This window comes from Moschus berezovskii, chromosome 23, assembly GCF_049115385.1.
Source record: "Moschus berezovskii isolate FMDL1 chromosome 23, NW_MosBer_1.0, whole genome shotgun sequence".
In the NCBI taxonomy this organism is placed as follows: domain Eukaryota; kingdom Metazoa; phylum Chordata; class Mammalia; order Artiodactyla; family Moschidae; genus Moschus; species Moschus berezovskii.
Genome location: NC_142482.1, coordinates 28,783,541 through 28,808,374, shown reverse-complemented (window position 1 = coordinate 28,808,374; position 24,834 = coordinate 28,783,541). Strand labels below are relative to the sequence as shown.

General features: G+C 50.1%; 1 protein-coding gene across 2 annotated transcripts in view; it reads right to left on the bottom strand.

Moving 5' to 3' along the window:
• PTK7 (protein tyrosine kinase 7 (inactive)) overlaps positions 1-24,834 on the bottom strand; it is a 63,132-nt gene that overhangs the window by 22,087 nt on the left and 16,211 nt on the right. For both annotated transcript variants that reach the window (XM_055406647.2, XM_088831517.1), the window contains exons 2-5: positions 1,664-1,951; positions 1,174-1,276; positions 640-830; positions 399-549 (exon numbers count right to left, since the gene is read on the bottom strand). In XM_055406647.2, coding sequence (XP_055262622.1) covers positions 399-549; positions 640-830; positions 1,174-1,276; positions 1,664-1,951 — 733 coding nt within the window. The remainder of the gene's footprint in view (positions 1-398; positions 550-639; positions 831-1,173; positions 1,277-1,663; positions 1,952-24,834) is intronic.

Below are 24,834 nucleotides of genomic sequence, written 5' to 3'. Positions count from 1 at the left end.
GGGAAAAGATGCCCTTCCTGGAGATGTGTCCCTTTGTTAGGCTCACTTTGTAACAGGAAGATATTCTACTGCCACCTGCTGGAAAGCTGAGGTAATTCCATGCATAGATCTAGGATACCTGTGGTAAGAACCTCACTTCCTTTAAGAGGTTCTTTAAGATCCTTTAAAGAACAACCTATAAAGAATCCACCTGCCAGTGCAGGAGACATAAGAGATGCGGGTTCAAACCCTGGGTTGGGAAGACCCCCTGGAGGAGAGTTCGGCAACCCACTCCAGTACTCTTGCCTGGAAAATTCCATAGGCAGAGGAGCCCGGCGGGCTACAGTCCATAGGGTCGCAGAGTCGGACACGACTGAAGCAACTGAGCATGCATGCACACCCAACTTTTAACACCTTACCGGCTGCGGTTAGTGATGGCGGTCTCATCCTCAAAGACCCACTGCAGGCTCGGGGGCGGCTGGGCTGAGAACTGACAGTGGAACATGGCCTCCTCATTCCTTGCCACTACCACATCCTGGGGTGCCAGGACCACCCTGGCAAAGCTCTCATCTGGGGTGGGGGAGGCACGGACACATGAGCAGGCAGGTGGGCAGACTCCGCCCCAGTCCCCCGCGCCCCACCCCCAACCCCCGGGCTCACCAGCGATGCTCAAGGTGAAGTTCTGGCTGCTGCAGGCCTGGCCAAAGGCATTATGGGCGCAGCAGGAGTAGACGCCGCTGTGCTCAGGGCCGGCCGGCCGGAGGGTCAGGTTTCGGTCCTTGCTGCTGACCGTGTGGTTGCTCTGACCGTCAGAGAGGGCGCTCCCATCTCGGAACCACTGGTAGGTGGGTCTGCGGGGGCCCCAGCGGGTCAGCAGCAGGGGGTGAGGGAGGGGGTGTTCTCAGCGGGCAAAACCGGAGAGTCAGGGCTAGACCCCTCAGTTTACACTGAGGCCTGCAGAGGGACTGTGACTTGCACAGAGCCACACCATCCGGGGGGCAGAATCTGGCGGAGATTCGAGATTTCCCAGCTCCCAGGATCGCTCCACGGCACAAGGCTGCCCCTTCTCCAGTGACCAGGGCCCAGGGTGGAGCAGCACGTGGGCAGGGTGGTGGCAGAGCCCACAGTTGGGGGAGACAGGTCTGCCAGTCCCGAACAATTACCCTTTCCTTCCCCTCCCCAAAGTCTCCTTACCGAGGGTGCCCGTCAATGTGACAACGCAGTGTGACCTGGGTCAGGGGCTGTATTGCAGCTTCCGAGGCCGGATGCTTCAGGACCACGGGACCGGTCTCGAGCCCTGGAGCGGAGGCCGAGGTTGCAGAGTGAGGGGTGCGGGGCAGAGCAAGGGAGGGAACGCAGAGGGGAAGGAGGACAAGCAGGAAAGGCTGGAACCTGGAGGCTCGGAGGCCAAGCGACACAGGGCCACCCTGCCTCACGGCTCCTGCCATTTGCAAAACCATCCAGCAGATCACCGGGTCCAAGACTTGAAGGGGGAAAAAAATAACCCTTGGAAAAGTGAAAACTTTTAACTTCCTCCTGTCCATACAAGCAGAGAGCTGACCTCAGTTGCATTCTCCCTGCCCCGCTCAACTGGAGACGGGAGGAGCTGAGAAAGGAGGGGGTCCCCCCGCAGGGCTCCGGAACTGAGGGTCTCGCGGGGGCAAACACAGCCCCCGGCTCTCACATTTGATGTTGAAGGAAGCATTGGCGCTGCGGGCCTCTTCTCCGGTGACTTCGTCCCGAGCCACGCACTGGAAGGCTCCCGAGTCCTGCAGCCGGTCCACAGCCGCGAAGCTCAGGCTGCTGCCCTGGGTGAAGCGCCGCTCAGTGTCCTGGACGGGAGCCCCGTCCAGCAGCCAGAACACGCGCACTGGGCCCGGGGCCTCAACCTCACAGCGGAGCAGCGCCCGGCGCCCCTGCAGCGCGTCCTGGGAGGACGGCTCCTTGATGAAGACAACGGCCGCCTGGGCACCTGCAGGCGGGGAACACAGGAAAGACAGGGTCATGGGGAGCTACAGCCACCATCCTAACACGGGCACCCATTGCCCTGCACACAGGAGGTGTCCAACAAGCGCAAGTGAGAAGGATCGTGACACCCCAACTCTCTACTGAGGAACGTTTACACTGTGCCGGGTACTCCGCGGGAAACAAAGACGCAGTACCCTCCAGGGGGCTGGTCTGGAGCGGGGACACAGGACAAAGGCAAAAGCTCTAGCTAAATGAATGATGTGGGCAGTCGGTGTCTCTAGAATGCTGAAGGGGAGAGAGTCCCAAGGGCTGGAGGAGGGAGGGGATTAATGCCACACAGGACTCTCCCTAGAAGAAAAAGGGTTCAATGCTATGGGATCAGATCACAGGAGACGCTGGACCGAGGAGTGGGGAATATTAACAAGCAACCCTCCCCGCCATCTTCAGAACCCAGGTCACAGAGCAGAGCTAAATCATGATCCAAACAGCTTCTCGGAAGGATTATTGGCTGTCACGCATCCACTGAGGGTCCAGCATCAGAGGTGGGGGCTCTGAATCCCACCCACAGACGCTCCACAGTCCAGCATTTCCCAGGGGCATCTCTGGGAGAAACCTCCCCATCACAGGAGAAGCCAATATTCTCTGGATCTGGTGTTATTCTCCACGACATGCCAGGGCCACCCCACCTCCTACTCTCCAATCCTAGGGCTCCATCTGTGTCCAAGGCTGGCTCTTCCGGGCTAACTGAGAAGTAGCTAAGTGGTCCCAGGTTTCCCCCTCCTGCATGGCTATAGTTCAGCTCTGGCCGGGGCCAGGGGGGCACCCTCATAGAAAGGGGCCCTGAAACCAAAGGTGGAACCAAACAAAGGGGCGGGTGAAGGGCCTGGGCAGAGCAGCAGATGGGCGGAGTAGGCAGAGGGCAGGGCCGGGCAGGTGGCATGGTTGCCACACAGGAATAACACACTGGGCTTTGTTCCTGGCCTGCGTGGGCGCCCAGCTGGGGCCTGGAGCTTCGGAGCCCAGAACACCTGCTGCGGGGGGCAGGGAAGGGGGGTGATGGCACAGAACGGGATGTGCTGCCCCTCCAGGGAGGGGAAATAGGCCACCTGGGGCTGCTACATGAAGAAGCAGGCTCTGCCTCTGGCCAAACCAGGCCCGGCAAGCGCAGGAAGGGAGAGACTAATAGGGTCCCGCTTGCCCCTTCCCAAACCACTGGAGCTCCCTTCCAAGTCCCTGGGCATGGCAGGGGGAGTGGTTCCTTGGGCCACAAGAACCAGTCTCCTCATAAAGTCAGTGTCAAGGAGACTTCCCTGGTGGTCCTTGGGACTCTGCCCTCCCAATCTGGAGGGCCTGGGTTCCATTTCTGGTTAGGGAAATGGATCCCGCCTGCCTCAGCTAAGACCGAGAATAGCCAAATAAAAATATTTTAAAAAAATGTAAGTATCAAGACAAGTCCAGGATCCCCTAAGGCTAGGTTCAGAGGAGGGGCTGCCCCTGATGTTGGTCCATCTCCCAACATTCTAAAGGGGCCAGAGTGCAAGGCACACAGCGCTGAAAGGAGCTGGGCGCTCCCCCAATACTTCTCAGCAGGTTCCTGCCGGCTCCCTGGATGGGATAATTCCCCACCACGCTGGGCTATCGTATCCACTGTGCCAATCAGCAAAGCTGCCCCCAGTCACCCGCACAACCCAAACACCCCCACTCGCTTCCAAACACTGCACCGGAGTGTGGTCCCTGCCCTCCCTAAGCAAGCTGAGTGAATCAACTGAGGTCCAGAGAGATGAAGGGATTTGCTCAAGATCAGACAGCTCATTTGTGGCAGAGCCAGGACTGTGGCCCAAGGAACCCAACTCCATACCCACACCACACTCTTCCCAGCCCCGCCCAAGAACGCCAAACCAGTCCTAGAAATATCTGAGCCCAGGATGGGTCTCACTCCCTGCAGCCAGGTAGAGAGAGAGACACACCCCCCACAGATAACACCAGGCTCACAAAGGTGCTCAGTGAACACCAGCTGACTGGAGGTAACCTCAAAGGAGTGTGGGGCAAGAGCCGGCAGGCACAGAAGCATCCGGAACACTTCCCGACACCCACTCCTGACACAGATGGGCAGCCTCAGGCGGAGGCCCCAGCGGGCCTCTGTGCACGTGACTCATTCAAATCTGGGGACCTCCAACCCAGAACTACAAATGCTCATCAAAGACAGAGAGAGTTTATCTGCCTCCACGTGCAGACGACCCCCACTTTCCCGCTCAGCCTCTCCAGACACAGTGGGGACCAGGAGGCTCGCCCACCCACAGGAGGTTAGTTATAAGAGTTTGCTGTCAGACCCAACTCAATCCTGACAGCCACACCCAGTGCGCCTGACCTTGTGCAAGGAACACAGTGGGAACCCCAGCTTTCTCTCGCCCTCTCTTGACTCGCAAATGCAGTCATTTCTTGTGCAATGCCTTGGATGAGCCCACTCAGCAGGCAGCTACCGTCATCCTAACCATCATCACACTTCCTGCCCAAAGATGCAAGTTCTAGGGATGTTATAAAGCTCCCCCCATGCGAGGCCCAATGCCCTCCCAGACCCCAGATGGGAAGCAGCCGCCACTGCAGGGAAATTCTGAACGAATCATCAGGTCAGGGGGTGGGGTGGAGGGAAAGGGGCTGCGAGGTTGCAGGAAGCACAGACCCCTTGCCACAGAAACCTGAGTTGGGAGAGAAGATGGCATGACTCAGAGGGACCCCAGCTCAGCCTCCATCCAGCATCCCGTCCCCTCCTGGCGCTGGCGGAGCTGCGGTGAGATATGCATTCCCAGACTGCCACTCAGAGCCCCCCGCGCCCCCTCGACAGGGCCTGGGGAACATCAAAGCTGGCCCCGAGGGGCCCTGTGTCCTGACGTCAGCTCACAGCAGGTCCTGGTTACTGCTTGGCAGGGGCAGGCTTCAGATGTTACAGAAGGCAGGGAGGGCAGCCACCAGGCTTCCTCTAAGACCCTGGCCCCTGCTCTGAGCTCACATCCCGGCCACCGGGCTCCCCACACCAGAGACCAGCCCGGAGCCTCAACACCCACTTCACTGAGAAGACACTGCCAGGGGCGCCCAGTCCAGCCATCTCACCGTCTGCAGGACAGGCTGGTCTGGTCTTTTGTCCGGGGAAATGGGCAGACCGAGGAGGGTTCTGGGAAGTAAGAGCTCTTCGAAAGCTTCGGCTGAATGACGGAGGAGGAGGAGGAGGAAGGCTTTGGGGAGATCGAGGTGGTACAGTCCCCAGCACAGCCCTGACTTGAGGATGCCCCAGCGCTGTGGTCTGGAGAAAGTCCGTGAGGGAAGAGCACAAGTCCTGGGCCTCCCAAAGCTGCCCCCCTTTCACAGCCTGGCGCCTGGCCTGCCGTGCACCCCACCTTCTACAGACCCTGGGTGTAGAAGGGAAATATCTGGCCCATGTGACCCTTGAGGCGGCCGTTCAGCAGAGCAGCTTCGACTCCCTAGCAACGCCACCGCCACTGGCCCCTCTGGACCCTCTCCCTTGCCATGAAACGAGAGCCCCACTCCACCACTTGGGCTGCATGAGACTAAGTGGATTCATAAATGAAGAGCCCGCATCATGGCCCAGAGCGCCCGGAGGGCACAGGGCAGGCTAAAGAACAGCCCCACCACCAAAACTGGCAGACAGAGCCATCTGCCCACACCAGGCACGACCCCAACGAAGCTGGAGCTGTAAATACCCAATAAGGACATTTTCCAAGCCATTTCCTTGGCTCTCCAACAGCCATCTATATGCAGACACTCACTCTGCCTGGGCCCTGGCCCCAGCCCCTCGAGAAAAGGCTGGGTGGGCAGTGGCCCAGCTCCAGCTCCCCACCCCCCAACAAGCATCTGGTTTGGTGCCTGCCCTCCTCGCTGCTCTCTGGGCCCCAGGCCCATGTGTGTATACGTGTGCGTGAGTGTGCACACATATGTGTAAACATGATTTTATGGAGAGCAGAGAGCAGCAGGAAGTTTTTCTGCTCTGAAGTAATTTCAGCTACTTCGGTCCAAGGATCCAGCTTGCCACTCAACGACCCATCTCCCAGGGGCTAGTCCTCCTGGTCTCGAAAAGATATCCCCAGGCTCCAGAGGTCCTGTGAGTGTGTGCATGCTCAGCTGCTTCAATTGTGCCCGACTCTGTGCGACCCTAAGGACTGCAGCCTGCCAGGCTCCTCTCTCCATGGGATTCTCCAGGCAAGAATACTGGAGTGGGTTGCCGTGCCCTTCCCCAGGGGATCTTCCTGACCCAGGATCCACTGGGTCTTCTGCATTGCAGGCAGATTCTTTACTAGGGAAACCCTAGAACCCACCAAACCTGACACCAGGGGATTCCATCTACCTTCTCTCCCTCCTAAGAAGTGCCATCCTTCACACAGCTGTCTTGGGACCAGGCAGAGGCACCAACATGACCCTGGCTGGCCCCGGCCCAGGCATCTTGCACGGGGGTGTGTGTGATCATGTCTGTGACCTCTCCCACACACAAGGCTGACCCCTCCACACCTAAGACTCAGTCCCTGGCTCCAGGCCCCACATCCCTGTGGGACATCTTCCTGGGGGGACCTAGAGAGCCCTGACTAAGGAAGCTCATATTGTGCCATATGAACCCAAGGGAGATGTCTGCCAACTTCCCTGTGCCCCATCAGGACACAGGCCAGAAGAGGCAGCCCTCAACCCAAGGGGCACAAGGGCTCCATGCCAGGAAAGAGAGCAGCCCCCAGGCCCCCTCACCCACAGGAGGACAGCCCTGCTCACAGGTCCCCTCCATCCAGAAACCCTAAGGGCACCAAGGGAGAGGCCTCAGAGGTACCAAGGTCTCTACCCCATTCCTCCTTCCAGAGGGGCCAATGCACCCAGACTCTTGGATTTGAGGGGTCTCACTGACGCACATTCAGATGCTCCAGGCTACTCCCAGGGCCCATGGCTCATAGGCATGGGTCATTGGGGGTGGGGGAGATGGGTGACGAATCAGTCTCTGCAGGAACAAGTTATTTGCAGCAGTCCCACTCGTCTTCCCAGTTCCCCCGGGGCCGGCAGGAACACACGACGCTGCAGTGGCATTTGTGAATCTGGGGGGTCTGGAGTGTCCCCCTCTACCACCACCAATACCCACACATGGTTTTAGCACCAGCAACCCCGTTTGAGGACACGTCCTAGAACCTCAGGGTTCAGAGGGTCGCTGAGGATCCACCTCAGTTGACTCTAAGACCCAGAGGCAGAGCACAGGGTTCCAACCCTCTCCCTTCTCCCCAGCGTCTACAAAAGGCCCGAGGTTTACCAGCAGCCCTGCAGCCCTCCACAGGCCATCACAGCCCTTGCTCAGAGTCACGTGAGAGGGAGCAGAGCCAGGGACCCAGCTGAGTTTTCCTGTCTTGGGATTTAACTGTAAATATCTGGAGAGGCTCCCACATCCGGATTAGAAAAACGGAACAAAATCACCAGGGATTAGGGCAGAAACAACCCAGCAGGCCAGCGCTTCTACCTTAGATGAAAACCACACCTCAGTCCTCCCCTGCCTGTTCCTCTGAGACCCTGGAGCGGAAAGATGAATCTCTAACAGCACAAATAGGTCTTCGTGTCCAGTATCACGTGCATCTGAACCCAGAGGGGCAGATACAGGAGTTGGGAGATGTGGTTTGAGAAGCTTCCCAGGGACTTCCCTGGTGGTTCAGGGACTAAGACTCCAGACTCCCAGTGCAGGGGCCCCTGATTAGATCCTTGGTCAGGGAATCAGATCCCACATATCAAAACCAAGATCTGGCGCAGCTAAATTTATCTTAAAAAGGAAAAAGCAGCAGCAGTTCCCCAGCCAGCAGTCACATCTTGAGACCCTGGTACCAAACTCCTCTTCTCCTGGGACCGAGGGGACCATATCTAGGACATATCTCTCACCCTTAGGAACCCTTAAACGGCTATGATATCTCCAAGGAAGTAGCAATGAATTAAAAACCCAGCCAGAGCGAGACAGTGTGATCAGGCAGAAGGAACACAGGGTGGAGAGACCTGGGTTCTAGTCTCAATAGACAAGTAGAGTGACCCTGGCCAGTGGCCACCCCCACACCAGGTAGTTCTATTACCTGTAAATATCAGAGGATTGAGAGGATGTGACTGGACAGTCACTGAGACCTAGTCCTGGATTCGCTGTGCTGAGCCCGAGAGAGGCAGTCACAGGAACAAAGGGCTCGCTGCCCAGAGTCCCCTTCCTGCCCCCTCCCCCGCCTCTGCAAAGCCAGCCCCCAAAGCCCGCGCTCCACATGTGGGGCTGGCCCCAGGAGGATTAAGAGTGATGCTATAAATGGCAGGTGTGCGGTCAGAGGCAGCTGGGAGCTGCAAATCGGGGACCAGCATCACTGCTAACAAGCTGCTGCCATTCCGGCGGCTCGGCTTGCAATCTGCCTCCCCAGGAGATCTGGCCTCTGCCTCGGCCATGCCCTTGCACTGAGAGCTCACTGCCTGATACCCCGGAGACACCCGCCTGTGCTGTGACCGAGAGCTGCATTTCCCAAGCTAGACTGCAAGCTCGCGGAGTCGGGGGGAGACATCCGCGCCCAATATGGTACCCTGTGCCCCTCCAGAGGGCCTGGGCCACACAGCAAATACCATACACGTGTTTATGGGGAGATGAAGGCACTTAAGAGTCTATCTGGGGACTTCCCTGGTGGTCCAGTGGCTAAGACTCTGTGTTTCCAATACAGAGCACCCGGATTCAATCCCTAGTCAGGGAACTAGATCCCACATGCCACAACTAAAAGTTCACAGGGGATAACCAAAGATCCCAATGCAGACTAATAAATAATAAAATTTTTATAATAAATAAAAATAAACTAAAAAAAAAAAAGGGCAACCTGATCTGAAATCTTGTTCCGCATCTACCGTGATCCAATCCTGGCCAAGTTAATTATCCTTTCTGGGCCTCGGTTTCCTCACCTGGTTTTCATGATTCTTTTCTGACCCCAAGGATATTCAAATGAAAACCATATTAGGTACAGACGCACAAAAGGCTGCATATTTCTCAGAGAAATAAGAAATCCCAGAGGTTCCAGGGAACTATGGACCCAGATTACACTCCCTTGGGCAAGGTGATCCCTGGGGAGTCCAAAGGCCTGGTAAGCAATGGAGGCTTGAGACAGGGATAGAACCACCAGGGGGGACCAGGGGTCCTCTGCACCCTCCATGTTCATCCTCAGCCCCAAGGAGAGAGAGAGAGAAACTGCAGCTAGCCATCTCCTGAAGACACCAGAGAGGGGACTGTGGAAATGACAGACACTGCAGCCAGGCAAGGGGACTGCTGGACCAAGAGCCTGGGAAAGGACGCAGGAAAACCTCAGGGATGCTCAGCCGGTGTCCTCAGGGACCCCGAAGGGGACAAAGGGTCCAGTGCTCATCCTCCAGAGAAGATGGACAAGGACTCAATGCAGGCTTGACAGCCATTCATTGGGGTGGGGGGTGGGGTTCAGACCCAGGCCCCAAGCAGGTCTACCTCCCAGGTGTAGTGGGGAGGGGCCCAGGGACACCACAGTGCCAGGGTGGGCCTGGGCATGAGCTTCCCAGAGTCTTTCCTGTCGAAGCAGAAGGCAAAGCAGAGGACAGCCTGGGGATCACTATACTATGGGACTAGTTGGACCTGACTTCATCTATTTATTTTCAAGACAGGTTCGGAAAACTCTGGGAGATTCAGTTTTCTGAGCTCTTTTTACCCATCTCTAAGGCAATGAGTATACACCCCAAATTCCCCATCAGGGGAGAACATGAGTCCTTATCCTTTAGGTGGAGTGATCTCAACTCCACTAATGAGGGAAAATCCTCCCTGGCTCTCTGTTTTTTTTTTTTAATATTTATTTGTTTAATTTGGCTGTGCCAGGTCTTAGTTATGGCATGTGGGATCTAGTTCCCCAACCAGGAATCAAACCTGGGCCCCCCTGCATTGGGAGCTCGCAGTCTTAGCCACTGGACTACCAGAGAAGTCCCCTCCCTACCTCTTAAAAAAGTTAAAACATCCCTTGGACCTGTTCTAGCCAATATGGCAGCCACTAGCCACGTGCAGCTAATCAAATGTAACTTAATTAAAATGAAACGAAACTGAAAACTCATTTCCTCCACCACACCAGTCACATTCTAAGTGCTCAGGAGCTGCATGTGGCTAGCGGCCACCACAGTGATCAGCACAGACGTCAGACTTCTGTCTCTGCAAAAAGTTCCATTGGTCAGCACAGCCTTAGCTACTCTGTCTGCTCTGGTCGGCCCTTATTTCACAGACACATTATTTCTCATCCATAGAATCCTCCACTGAGACCAGCCTCATTTCACAGAGGCGGAAACTGGGGTCAAGGCTAGCCCAGTGACAGTGGGGGGGGGGACCGCCCCTAGATCTGTCTGACTCCCATGTCTGTGTGATTTTTTTTTGGATGGGGACCTTTTTTTTTTAAGTCTCAATTGAATTTATTACACCATCGTCTCTGTTTTATGTTCCGGCTTTTTGGCCAGGAGACACATGGGATCTTAGCGCCCCAACCACACCTCGTGCACTGGAAGGTGAAGTCTTAACCACTGGACCACCAGGGACGACCCTGTGTTCTTTCCACCTTGCCACTCTGGCTGCTCTTCGTTTCTTTCACTTTATTCCCTTTTACCCAAGGCCACCTCCAACAACCACTCCGTCCTATTTAATGTAAATCCTCTTTGTACGTGCTCTGGTCAGATGCGATTGCTGTTTTGCATGTGGCTATTTTTAACCTATATAAATGCATTCTCTCTCACTCTGCTTCTCACTTTATTCCCTTCAGCACTCTGTTCTAAAGTGCTTTCCCTGTGGCCATTGCCTACATCCTGCTGTTTTTTCCCAGGAGAATAACATACTGTTGGGTATGGGGAAGGAAGAAGAAAATGAAAAATTTTAAAACAAGTAAGTGGCTGAACATACCTGCCTACAGTTTGAAAGTCAGTCCTTGAGCCTCCACCCTCCTCTCCGTGTGCCCCTGCAGCACCGCAGCCAGCCCCTTGCAGCTCCCACCACACATCTGGGGACCAGCAGAGCCCGGGAAAACACGCATGCAGGCACACACACTCCCCCAGCTTTTCCCTTCCCCTCCATCCTCCTCCCCCCAAACCCAAAATGTGACTAAAGAGGTTGGCCTTCAGCTGGTTTCAAAGGGATACGAGAGGGAGGCAGTCTCATACTTTTATATTTAGAAGTGCTCTGCAAACCACTTCCCGGAGCAGACAAGAGTGGGGAATGTGAGGAAATCGCTCTGCTATGTGTGATGTGGAAAGCACGAGCCACGCAGGGCCTGCGGCGACGGGCTGCATTTGCCACACAGCCGCTGACACGCGGCGATGCCGAACACATGTGCCGGAGACCAAGGCGGCCCGACGCCATCCTCCAAGTGCCCTTCCCCCAGTCTTCCTTTCTTTCCTTCTCCACCTGTCTGAGCAACAGCTGCTTCTGGAACCCACCCTTCTCTCCAGGAAAAGAGATGCTCCAGGCTTTAAGCCTCAACCTGAAACACAAAGAGAAGAACCCAGACTAAAAGAGGTGGCTTGGGAGAGTCACTGGTTTCAAGAGGCAACGGTGCAGACTTCCCTGGTGATCCAGTGGTTAAAAACATCTGCCTGCCAACGCAGAATACAAGGGTTCGAATACAAGGGTTCGATCACTGGTCCGGGAAGATCCTACATGACAAGGAGCAATTAAGCCCATGCGCCACAACTATTGAGTCTATGCTCTAGAGTCTGAGAACCTCAACTGCTGAGGCCGTGTGCCTGGAGCCCGTGCTCCACAATGAGAGAAGGTACCGCTATGAGAAGGCTGAGCACCGCAGCCAGAGAGTAGCCCCTGCTAGCCGCCACAATGAGAAAAAGCCCTTGAGCAGCAATGAAGACCCAGCACAGCCAGATATAAAAATAAGCTAAAAAAAACTTAAGTTCAGGAAAATTGAAAAAAAGAGGTGAGGGTGCCCTCCAGACCTCTAGGCTGTTGCGGAGGGTGTAGGGGTGGGATTTTGCAGAGGCCCCTGCTGCCTTCTGCAGACAGATCTGCTGTGGCCATCCAAGCTCCCCCCTCAACCCCTCAGCTACCACGTGTGGCTGGGGAAATGTCAGCGGGGAAAGCTATCTTATAGCAAGGATCAAGTACTGCGGCTGGGGTCACAGCTCCAGCATTACTCAATTGAGTCTTGCCCAGTTGGGGGAGGGTAGAGATCAAGGGACAGAGCGGAAAGGGGAAGGCAGGCCAGCTACTTAATTAGGATCAAAGCATCAGACACTTCCTTGACTCCTTATAAACTTCACTTTATGGCTTAAAATCTAAACTCTCTAACAAGGTAAAACCCAATTTCATTCTTTTCTTTCTTAACTACATCACTGATGATTTGCTTCTTTATTTTTTAACGACAATAACTAAAAAAAATAAAAGTCATTTTTGAAAAATCAGCTGTTTCGAAAAAGTATTCTGGCTAAAGATGGCAGAAGATGTATTTTAATCTCCAAATCAGTAACAACAGATGAGAAAAATAGAATCTGAAGAATAAGGGACAGAAACCATTCCTCGTAAGTTATTTTTAAAAGCACCAAAAACTTGCAACTCATTACCAGATGCTTAAAGCCTGGGGATAACTGACTTTCAGGGGCGGGGATGTTATAAAACATAAAGTACACACAAATAGCTAGAAGAAGAAGGAAAAAAAAAAGCCCCTAAGAGTGGCTGATGCAATAACTGGATAGCCAAAAAAATGACAAAGACCTAAAGTTTATTTTATGCCTACTCTGTCGATCTTTAAGTCAGGGTCTGGAAGGCACCAAGATCTGGCTTCACTTAAGTCTGGAACTGGCTGTCCCTCCATCCCAGGAGGTGCCTCTCACAGGCCTCCACAGTCACGCAGAGGGAGAGGGAGAGAAGCAGACGTGGAGGGAGAAAAGAGGATGACAGGAAGAAGAGAAAAAGGAGGGCTGGAGGGAGACAGAGATGGAGAAAGGGGGGAAGGGAGAAGTGGTAGAGGAAGGAAGAGAGTGGGGAGGAAGGGCAGCGGGGAAGACAGACACACAGAGAGCCCCAGATCAGCAGGCAGAGACACAGGCAGAGACAAGCTGGGAGCCAGAGACAGAGTAACACAGCCTGAGAGAGACCCAGGGAGAGAGACAAGAAAAAGATGCACACGGAGCACGTATGTATGCACACACACGTAAGCACACGAAGGATTCTCACACCTGCACAGCAGCCTCCAGCACTGACCCCAGCCTCCTCCAGCCAAGGGAAACCCCTCACAGGGCGTCTCTAGTAGGGAGGCCTTCCCCAGCCCCTCCTGCCAGCCAACCCAGAAGCCACAAGGGCTCCAAACTCAGAGTCTCTGGCGACAGGTCACAGGTCACAGGGCTGCCCAGTAGAACACTAGACACAGAAGGTTACAGCTAACCTGTACTTGGGAGGGATGGGGGAGTGGGGCTCTAGATACTCCCGATCCAGACCACTTAAAATGGAGAGCCTCAAATTAGAGGCTCCTGGTAAATAATTCACCAGGAAAAGTACAGTACCTTCCCTGGGCTCTTCCATTATTCATCAAGATAAATGCACCATACTGTTATACTTCCTGACATCTAAAAACGGTCCAAGCCATTAGGCCAGGAGCAAGAAGACAGTGGGGCACTTCCCACCCGACTTTTCCAGAACTCCTGACCCAGCAGTCCTGCTCCTCTTGGAACTCAGCTGGCTGCTCCTCACGCAAGGGCAAATAAGTCAACTTCCAGAAACGGCCAGCCCAGGCTCAGACCATGAGACCCCAAGAGCAGCACCCACCACGGTCCTCAAGAGCCCAGGAAAGTCCTGAGTAAGATCCCCCTGTTCACCAGACCTAGGGATATGGGCCCTCTCAAAGGGAAAAGGCAGCCGCTATTTGTACAATACCTGTCGAAGGGCAATTCTGTTCCTAGGAGGTTCAAGAAGTTTGACTTGGATGCCAAATGAGTGAACCTACAGAAGACCTGCATCTGACTTGCACAGGCAGCCCTGAGTAAGTCACTCTGTTCTTCAGGCCCCAGCTTCCCCATCTGTAAAGCCAGCTGCTCCTTATCCTGCAGGGACGAAATGCCCTCTGGGAAGTCTGAAGAGCTGCATGACTTTAAGACCCCTGGCCCACCGGGTATGGGCAGGGTGGAGATGGAACAAGAGCTCAGAGTCTGGAGTCAGACTGTCTGACTTCAGTTCTCCTCCCCCATTTACTGAGTGTATGACCTTGGGCAAGCTGTTTATCCTTCTCGGTGTCTCCATTTCTGCAGCTATGAAATGGTGCTAATAACAGTATCTACCTCCTAGGCTTGCGAAAAGTAAATTCACATGTTAACCAATGTAGCGTGTTTGGAACAGTGCCTGGCACGTATTAACTTAAGTATCATGTGAGTTTGGGCTCTTAGCCATTATTGCTTGTGATTATTATGTTCAAGATCTTCGAGGGACTCCGTTCCCTGACAACCATCTCTTACCCAGGGTAAGCCGTGGTTGGCATCTCTCTCATGCAGACCAGATGGAGCTGCTAAGTGCGACCAACTCAGTCTGTGCCATCTGGGTAAGAGGTTTCTGAACAGACCCCGAGGTCTGAAGCTTTGTCCCACAGCTGCCCGACGGAGCCGGTCACTTCAGCAGGGCTCCGCGGGGCGGGCAGCAGTCAACTGCTGGGACTACTCTATGGCCGGCTGCCCCGGGAACCTCCAGGCAGTGCTCAGATTAGCAGTTGCTCATCATTTCAGTCACTTGCCACCTTCACAGAAAGGACAGTCAGAACAAGTCTGTCTCAGTGAAAACGGATCCAGACCGTGCTGGAATGAGGCAGGCCTCTGGCCTCAAGGGACCCGACTGTAGTTAGGTGAGGATACCACAGTGAATGCTTAGACGCCAACTAATGCCTGGAGGTAAACTCTTAGGGTTCAGCTTTCTGATCCCATTAGGCCCCAAAGAGGGGGGACTGGAAAATTCTTTGCTTTATGAAGGAAAATATCTGACTCCATAAAACAGAGGTTGTAAACAACTCTCAATGGCAAACGACCAATTAGGAAAATGGTTTCTAGCAATGGACAGAAGAGGGGTTGCTGGCCTTGATGCGCAGTTACAAATCAATCGCAAAAACCGCTAAAATTCTAACAGTGACATGGTCAAAATAGCATGTTTTCTCAAAACAGATATAAATGATTAATAAATATAAGATGTTCCAATGCACCAGTAACCTAATGAATGCAAATTAGAAGCATAAATGCAAATAAGAAATGCCAATCATACTGCCCTATCAAATGAATGCCAAGTTTTTAAATAACACTTAACACTGGTGGAGTAGATGGAGAAAACAGTCCTTGCTTTGCTGGTGGGAGTGTAAGTTATTATTTGTTTATTTGGCTGCATCAGGTCTTAGTTGCAGCATGCAAACTCTTCATTGCAGGATCTAGTTCCCTGATTAGGGACAGAACCCAAGCTCTCTGCATTGGGAGCGTGGAGTCTTAGCCACTGGGCCACCAGTGGATTTCAAAGAGTGTAAATTATATTGTCCTTCTGGAAAGTGGTTTGCTACTATTGTACCGATAAAAAAGTTCATGCCCTTCCTCCTTAGGGAAGTTCTGATTCCAAGTCTGGGCAGGAAATGCGCAGGATGAACTTGGATGATCTTATCATACAAGGAAATGAGCAAAGACAAAGCAGGGTCAAATCAAAACGCTCAGGGCCAGCTTGAAGAGGTTCCTGTGAGGCAAAGAAAGGCCATTTAACCATCCATAAGGGTTAAAAACCACATGGCCGTAACACATCGTGGGTGATGTGTGTACTGGTCAGTCATGTCTGAGGGATCTCATGGACTATAACCTACCAGGTTCCTCTGTCCATGAAATTCTCCAGACAAGAATGTTGGAGTGGGTTGCCATTCCCTTCTCCAGGGGATCTTGCAGACCCAGGGATTGAACCTGAGTCTCCTGCATTGCAGGCAGATTCTTTACTGTCTGAATCACCAGGAAAGTCCCTTAACACATCGGATGGAGTTTAAAATCTATGAATTCATAATGATGTCAAAAAAATAAAAGAGCCCAAGGGGAGAGATAAACTGGGAAATTGTGACTGACATATACATACTACTATATATAAAATAGATAATTAATAAGAACTTCCTGTATAGCACAGGGAAATCTACTCAATACTCTGTAATGACCTATACGGGAAAAGAATCTTAAAAAGAGGGGATACATGTATAACTGACTCACTTTGCTGTACTTCTGAAACTAACACAACATTGTAAATCGACTATACTCCAATTAAAAAGTTTTAAAGACCCCAGCAATGCCAAATCTTGAAGGATGCTAGAAAATCAACTTGTTATTTTAAAAACTAGTCAAGAAGCATTTACTTTCCATTTCTTGAACAGCTACATCTCACGATAACCAGTTAACGAGGGGCAACTGATCTTCAAAGAAATCTCCAACTGATAAATAGAATATCACCTTTTTACAGTCCCCCCAGTGAAATAACGGATCTGGCAATGGCTACTGATGGTTGCTAATTCCAGAGAGACAACCAAATGTTATGTGCCTACTGAGGAAAGGATACCTGAAAAAAAAAATCTAATCTAAACCTGACGAAGCCTCCAGGTCTACATTTCACTATTAAAAAGAAACTCTAAAAGGAATTTGGAAAACAAGGACTGAAACAGTGAACTCTGAATCCACATTCTTCTGTTGCTCCCACAAATGGTTATTAAGACCTAATGCTGTTAACATTTCATAAGTTTCAACTGCTTTCCCCACTAGATTCAGCTCCCTGAGGTCAGGAACTAATCATCCACTCTTCCACCACCTCCACTATGATTGCCTTGCCCACTGGAGATGCTCAGGAAACACCCGCTGATCCAAGGAGGGTTCACTAGCCCCTGCATAATGTGGAACCAGCAAAGCGGAGGTCAAAGTCCAGTCTGGGATCCTGGTCGGCAATTACGTTAATTACAATTATTAATTCAACAAACACTATTTAGCACCTACCATGTGCCAAGTACTCTGCAAAACACTGGGGACAGAGAAAGAAAAACACAATGACTGCCTTTAAATATCTTTGTTTAGTGGGGGAGTCAGACAAGTAAACGCATAATTATAATAATAGTGAGGGCTCACTGACCACTTACGACGGACGTGCCAGGCACTGTTCCAGGAGCTTTAACCATTGTTAACGCTTACGACCACCCAGTGAGGTAGGTACTATGATCCCTATTCTGCAGATGAGGAAACCAAGGCACAGAAAGGTAAAGTCACTTGCTCAAGGTCACACAGCAAGTCCATGACAAACACAAGACTCGAATCTCTTGTTGTCTAGCTCAAAGGAAAAACCTATCCTAACCACTAGGCTTAACCATGTTATCACACTGTGTGATAGGTGGTGCACGAGGTGAGCTTTTAACTCAGAGTGAGGGTAAAAGGGGGATGCAGAGGAGCATCTTGGAAGAAGGCTCCTCAAAACAAGATTTTAAGGGATTTCCCTGGTGGTCCAGTGGTTAAGACTCTGAGCTTCCACCCCAGGGGCTGAAGGTTCAGTCCCTGGTCAGGGAACCAAGATCCCACATGGCTCTGCACGATAACCAGGTTTTAAGAAGGAAGGGGGCCTTGGCAAATAGAAAAAGACAGAGGCACAAAGCATGAACTTGAGGCAACTGAGGATGCTCAGAGTTTAAGGGACGATGGGGTCAGAGGGGCATAGCTAAAGGCCACTAGGACATTGGTTTGTGAGGGGTGGAGTAGACAAAGGAAATGAAACCTGGCTCAGGCTGTCCCTGGACAGAAAAAAAAAAAAAAAAATCACCAACACGGTGAGTCCCTCCCTGTTTCCGAGGAGGTGGTTGTTAGGGTAGAAAATGGACTGAAGAAGCTCTTTGTCACGGAGAAGGCAGCAGGCACGTTCACAGGCGGCATTACGGGATAATGCCATACCTGTTCTGTTAGCTTCCCAGGACTGCTGTAACAAATTACCACAGCTGGGTGGCTTAAAACAATGGAAGCTTATTCCCTCTCAGTTCTGGAGGCCAGAAGTGCGAAATCAAGGTGTTGGCAAGCTTGATTCCTTCTGGAGGTTCTCGGAAGAATCTGTTCCATGCCTCTCTCCCAGCTTCTGGTGGGTGCAGGCAATCCTTGGAATTGCTTGGCTTAGCGACCTCGCTCCGCTCACTTGGTCATGTCCAAGTCTTTGTGACCCCATGGGATCTCTCCAGGCACCTCTGTCCATGGGATTTTTCAGGCAAGAACACTGGAGTGAGTTGTCATTTCCTCCTCCCAGGGATCTTCCCAACCCAGGGATCGAACCTATGTCTCCAGCATGGCAGGCAGATTCTTAACCCACTGAGCCATCAAGGAAGCCCTGGCGTGGAGCCGCATCACTCCACTTCCTGCCTCCACCATTAGGTAGCCATCTGCCCTCTGTGCATGTCTGCAGCACTTCCCTTCTTGTAAGAATGTCACCAGTCACGTCAGATTAGAGCCCACCTGAATGACATCGCTTAACTTGAGCACATCTGCAAAGACCCTATTTCCAAATAAGGCCACGGTCACAGGAGCCAGGGGTTAGGACTTGAACATATCCTTTCAGGAGACACCATTCAACCCACAACACCTGCTATTCTGCAAACTTTTTTTTGCTTTTTTTCCTCTACAATTAACCACAGGTATCTTTCCATGTCTGTTCACATGGTTCTAGCCCATTCAATTCAACCACGTGTATTATTATTCAACCAGTGACCCATAATCTGTTTGTCTAACACCCTAATCTAATCTTGGACATTCAGATAGTTATAAATTTGTTGCCATTATAAACAACGCCCCCACTGAACCTCTGCACAGGCACCTATGCACCTTGGTAATGAGAATGTTTCTAGAAACAGAGCTGCCCCTGGACCACAGAGAATACAATTTCAGGTTTTTGATAAATGACAAACTGCTCTTTAAAAAGGTTGTGCCCATCTATGCTTCCTTACCAACACTGATACTTTATTCTTTGCCAATTTGAGAGTCCTAAAATAATACCTTGCTTTATTCTGCAAGTCACTTAAGACATTTAGTCTGTCCTTAACAACATAAAACAATCTTGTTTACTGGTTAGCTGAATTTTCTACTGTACTTCCTTGTCTGCCTTTTTCCTTGTTTATTTTTACTGCTTTTTCTTATTAATTTGTAATCAATAAAATCATTAATATGAGGCCTTTTCTGCATTACCTGTCACACTTTCCCCCTCTGAGAATGGTCAGTTACTGAGTACCTACTAAGTGCCAGACATTGTTCCAAGTGTTAGAGAATACAACAGTGAACAGAGCAGTGAAGGTTCTTGTTCTTTTCAACTTTTCAGAAGGAGATGTGTTTGTGCATGATTTGGGCTGGAAAATAGATGGCAAGTGAATTCTCTTGGGTGCAGAGGCAGCCTTGGAATTCATTTAAATACTGCCCTGTTTTAATTCATTTGAGAGCCTTCGGGGAAAACACACTTTGTTCTCCAGGTGTCCTGGGAGCATCCCTGAAGGAGCAGTGTGGTTAGTGAAGGTGGAAGCGGGAAGAGCTGACAGCTGTGCCTTTCCCTCAGAAGAGCCACATTCCAGGCACCCACACCCCGAGATGTCCAGGGGCTTCAACAGTTAAACCCGGGTGAGTTCAGAGAGCAAAGGGGGTTCTGAGGAGGACTAACCCCTCCCCACTTCAGTGGCGGGGTACCAACACAGCCTCGTCCCGCCTTCTCCCACAGGTCCCAGGGAGGGGTGATGTCTCAGCATGTTTGGCTGAGATCCTTTCTCTCCTATCCCCTTAGGGTGGGGGTAGGGAACAGACCCCCGCCCCCGCAGACAGGACACAGTTTATACACGTAGCCAACACACACACACACACTAATTCAGGGATGAACCAGACAATCCTCTTCAGATTAAAACCTTGGTCCTCAAGCTCACCTTTATCCGTAATAAACGTGATGCACGGACTTCCTTCTCTCCAGTTCCTGCCTTTCCTTCCTCCCTGCATCCACTGGTTTCCAATGCAGAGGAGAGAAGGGTGATATTTACTGACTCCTTCAACATACAGTTTCCATTCTATTGCTTTAGGCCTGTTTATCTTTTCTTCTTGAAAAAGCCTCACAGCTTGTAGGATCTTAGGTCCCTCACCAAGGATCAAACCTGTGCCCTCTGCAGCAGCAGAACGGAGTCCTAACCACTGGACTGCCAGGGAAGTCCCTATGCCTGAGTCTCCTGCAGGTTTTCTTGTTGTTGCTGATTTTGTGAATGGGGTAAATGCTTCCATTTTATTTTGTAAACGGTCACTCGCTGATAAGCAGTGAAACTTCTGAGTTTTGTGTAGTTTTGCCAAATGACTCAGCTCTCTTACTATTCTAATGACTTTCAGTTGATCATTGGGTTTCACATACAAGAAACTGGCACCACCAGCAAAAGACATTAACTTTATTTTGACTTCTGTTTTATTTATTTATGGCCACACTGGGTCTTCCTTACTGCACAAGGGCTTCTCTAGTTATGGCGAGCAGGGCTACACCCTAGCTGGGGGTGCACAGGCTTCTCATTGTGGTGGCTTCTCTTATTGCAGGGCATGGGCTCTAAGACATACAGGCTCAGTAGTAACCCCGGCATGTGGAATCTTCCCTGAGCAGGGATCGAACCTGTGTCCCCTGCATTGGCAGGTGGATTCTTAACCACTGGACCACCAGAGAAGTCCAACTTTTGTTTTCTTACAGTATTAGTTCAGCTACAGTTTCCACAATAATGTTAAATGGTAGAGACTTTACTATTGTAACTGAGTGACTTTAAAAGAGAACAGCATTATAATTTCATTTTTAAATATGCTATCTCTGGCTTGAAATTTTAAAAAATAAGAACAGATGTTAATTTATATCTAATGTTATTTTGCATCTAGCTCTCCATACAGCCAAAGATGGAGTTAAGTGTGTGAGTCCTCTGACTTCTTATTTTGATGAATTACATGAGATTAAACCATCCATGCATTTAGGGAGTAAATCCTAATTGTTTAGGACACATCATGTTAAAAATAGTATTAGATTTAATTTGCCAGTATTTTCTTTAGACGTTCGCACCAATATTCCCAAGCAGTGCATTTTCCTCTTCTGTGCTGTTAGCCAGCATTCAGAAGCAAGGTCATACCAACTTTGTGACATGCATGGAATGGCTGTCCATCTGTTTCTTGGCTCTGTGACAACCTACAAAGCACTACAAGGCTCTATTTTCCTCTGTGTCTCTTGAAATTTCCCCTCAAGGCTGTCTGATACAACAGCTTGGTGGAAGGTTTTTGCTTTCTATCTTTTGATTATTTTTTTAAATTCTTATTGGAGTATAACTGATTTACAATGTTGTTAGTTTCTGCTATACAGCAAAGTGAATCACTTACAGTTATATCCACCCTTTTTTTTAGATTCTTTTCCCATATAGGCCATCACAGAGTATGAGTTCCTTGTGCTGTACACTAGGTCCTTATTAGTTATCTATTTTATAAATAGTCATGTCAGTTATTTTTAATAGTTACTGTCTAGTCAATCATCCTAATGGCTCTTGAATACATTTCAATAACTTTTATTTTCCCAGCATCGATTTCTCAGCATAGCACTGAGCACGGTAACCCTTGACAACTTAAAAAAAATCTTTTCCATGGCAATTATTCCAACTGGAATTATTAGTACACGTTTTAGTGAGTCCTCCCCACTGAACAGTAAGCTCCATCTCATTACCTGCTCTAAGTCTCCAAAATCTACCAGGTATCTGATATGTACTCAAGAAACTGTTTGAGGCTAAGAATGACATTAAGGCTTCTACCTCTTTTCTTGCTTTGCTTATTGACCTTTTCTTTCCTTTTCTTGACTGGATTTGCCTAAGTTTTCTTTCTTTGCCTTTTTCTAAAGCAATGGAACTTACCAATTCTCTATTTTTTCATTTCAAATTTATTCATTTCAAAGCCGTACACAAAATAAATAGCCTTAAATTACTTCCTAAGTAATAAATGAAATAAATTAAGCTACTAGCCTCAAGTTAGAATAAAATGAACTCTGTCCACATTGTAGGTTTGTCTCACGTAAAGAACATGAAACCTTCCTAACTCAATCTTGTCTTCTCTCTGTGGGAGACATGTTTCACTGAAATTTATCATACTAACTGATATATTTGTCTTTGCTTTAGTCTGGTTTATGTTTTAATACTAGAATTCATCCTTTGTTGTATGTATTGTGTCTTATTTACCTCTTAGGATATGCTTTTTAATTCTACTTGTATCTCCTTTGTTTTGGGTTTCCCAGGTAACTCAGTGGTAAAGAATCCACCTGTCAATGCAGGAGACACAGGTTTGATCCCGAGGTCAGGAAGATCCCCTGGAGAAGGAAATGGCAACCCACTCCAATACTCTTGCCTGGGAAATCCCATGGACAGAGGAGCCTGGTGGGCTATAGTCCATGGGGTCACAAAGAGTTAGATGCAACTGAGTAGCACTTTTATCCTTTGCTGCTGCTGCTGCTGCTGCTAAGTCACTTCAGTCGTGTCCGACTCTGTGTGACCCCATAGACGGAAGCCCACCAGGCTCCCCCGTCCCTGGGATTCTCCAGGCAAGAACACTGGAGTGGGTTGCCATTTCCTTCTCCAATGTGTGAAAGTGAAAAGTGAAAGTGAAGTCGCTCAGTCGTGTCCGACCCTTAGCGACCCCACGGACTGCAGCCTACCAGGCTCCTCCATCCATGGCATTTTCTAGGCAAGAGTACTGGAGTGGCTTGCCATTAATTACTTTTTAAAATCTTGAATCTATTTACCTAATTATCACATTTTTTTCATCATTTTCATCTCACTGTCCATTTTCCCCTGATTCTGATAGCACCTCAACTGCATGATATCGATTAGATTAACTACTGCTGATTCAGCTCCTTACAGGGTATACTGGAAACTGCATTCTGCCATTGCATTTTTTTTTCAGTGATCTGAGGGATTTTTTTAAATTCATTCTTTAATTATTGGAATATAACTGCCTTACGATGTTGTGTTAGTTTCTCCTGTACAACAATGTGAATCAGTTATATGTACACATATATTCCCTCCCTCATGAGGCTCCCCCCGACCCCATCCCACCCCTCTAGGTCATCACAGCACTGAGCTGAGCTCCCTGCGCTATGCAGCAGCTTCCTCCTCGCTATCTGCTTTACACACGGTTGTGTACATGCTATTGCATGTTTTGTCTCCATACGCCTTCATTATCTCAGCCAGTCTTCTTTTTACTTCTTCACCCTTCTCCTTCAGCTTCCTTTTTATCTCAGTCTGGTGTTTCTCATCGGATGTTTCCATCTCAAGGTTCACAAAGTGCATGTCTTTTTGATATTTTTGAGGAGGAAAAAAAAAGATCCTGCCATCGAAAATTCACTTTTCCAGCAGTATTCCAAGGAGGGAATGGCAAGACCTTAATAACAAAGTCATGAACAATGAGATATAAGGGGAGGGAACAGATACAAGGGCAATTAAGGGGATGGTAATAGCCTGGCGTGCTGTGATTCATGGGGTCGCGGAGAGTCGGACACGACTGAGCGACTGAACTGAACTGAACTGAATAGTTGAAGAAATGGGGAAAAAACAAATCTAGACAGCTGGCAGTGCTCAATACATCAATAAAGTGTATGTCAGTAAAGAGTGACAACATATGTCAACGTGCCTTCCCCTGAAGCTTGCCTCCCAGGAATAAAGGCTACATCGCAATGCCCCTAAACAAACTTTCCTTCATTAACCCCTTGTCATAGCTTCCCAGGTGGTGCTAGTGGTAAAGAACACGCCAGCCAATGCAGCGGACAGAAGAGACGGGTTCAAACCCTGGGTCGGGAAGATACCCTGCAGGAGGGCAAGGCAGCCCACTCCAGTGTTCTTGCCTGGAGAAACCCACAGACAGAGAAGCCTGACAGGCTACGGTCCATGGGGTTGCAAAGAGCTGGACATGACTGAAGCGACTTAGCACACATGGCTCTATGAGGTGGATATTATCACTTTCATCCTGAAGATTAGGAACACTACTTTCCAGGGCTCAAATTCTGATTTTGGGAATCCAAAAGTAACTTGAACAACCACTGAGCATCTGGGAAAACAAAGGTCAGGAACTGAACCTATCCTACCAAGCTCAGCATTTTGTTTGGGAAAAAAAAAAAAAGAAGAACACAGCTGATAGAATGGGAAATAAAAAGGAGCAGGTCATTCAGAGCGCCACGGTGTAGAGGAGAGGGCATCCCAGAGATCAGGGAAGATCCTGGGGGGCCCTGGGCTACCATCCTCCCAAGTTACCTGGAACGACTCTGGCTTCTGAGGGTTGTCTGGGCATAATCATGAATAATGCCCCAGGTTGGATGATAAATTCTTCAGTCACCCTAGCAATGCCTCACTTTTGAATCATGTTTGCCAGTTTTCACATGTTAACCTGTGTGATTTTCCCCAGCCAGTGATTCAGAAGTTTGATGAGAACTATAAACTTCCTCCCTAGAAAAATAACATACATACAGAACGGTGTACCCAACTTTGATATAGTTCTAATCCTTTGACAGACAGAGCAGCTCCACTTCTGGGAATTTATCCTTCAGGTATATAAGCATAAGGGCACAGATACAAGGATATTTATGGTGGCCTGGTTTACCAGAGCAAACCCTCAGAGACAGCCTACAGTCCATTAGTAGGGGACAGGGGCGGGTGGGGTAAATGAAGACAGCACTTGCTTTAGGCCAGGCTTCCCCAGAAAATCTATAGGAGCCTTTCTGGCCCCGCTTGTACCCCCAACTAAGCCAGGTCCCAGGGGAGGAAGAGACACGAGCAAACTCGCAGGAGGCTAAATAATGAATTGTAAGTGTGTGTTGTCTTTGGCTGG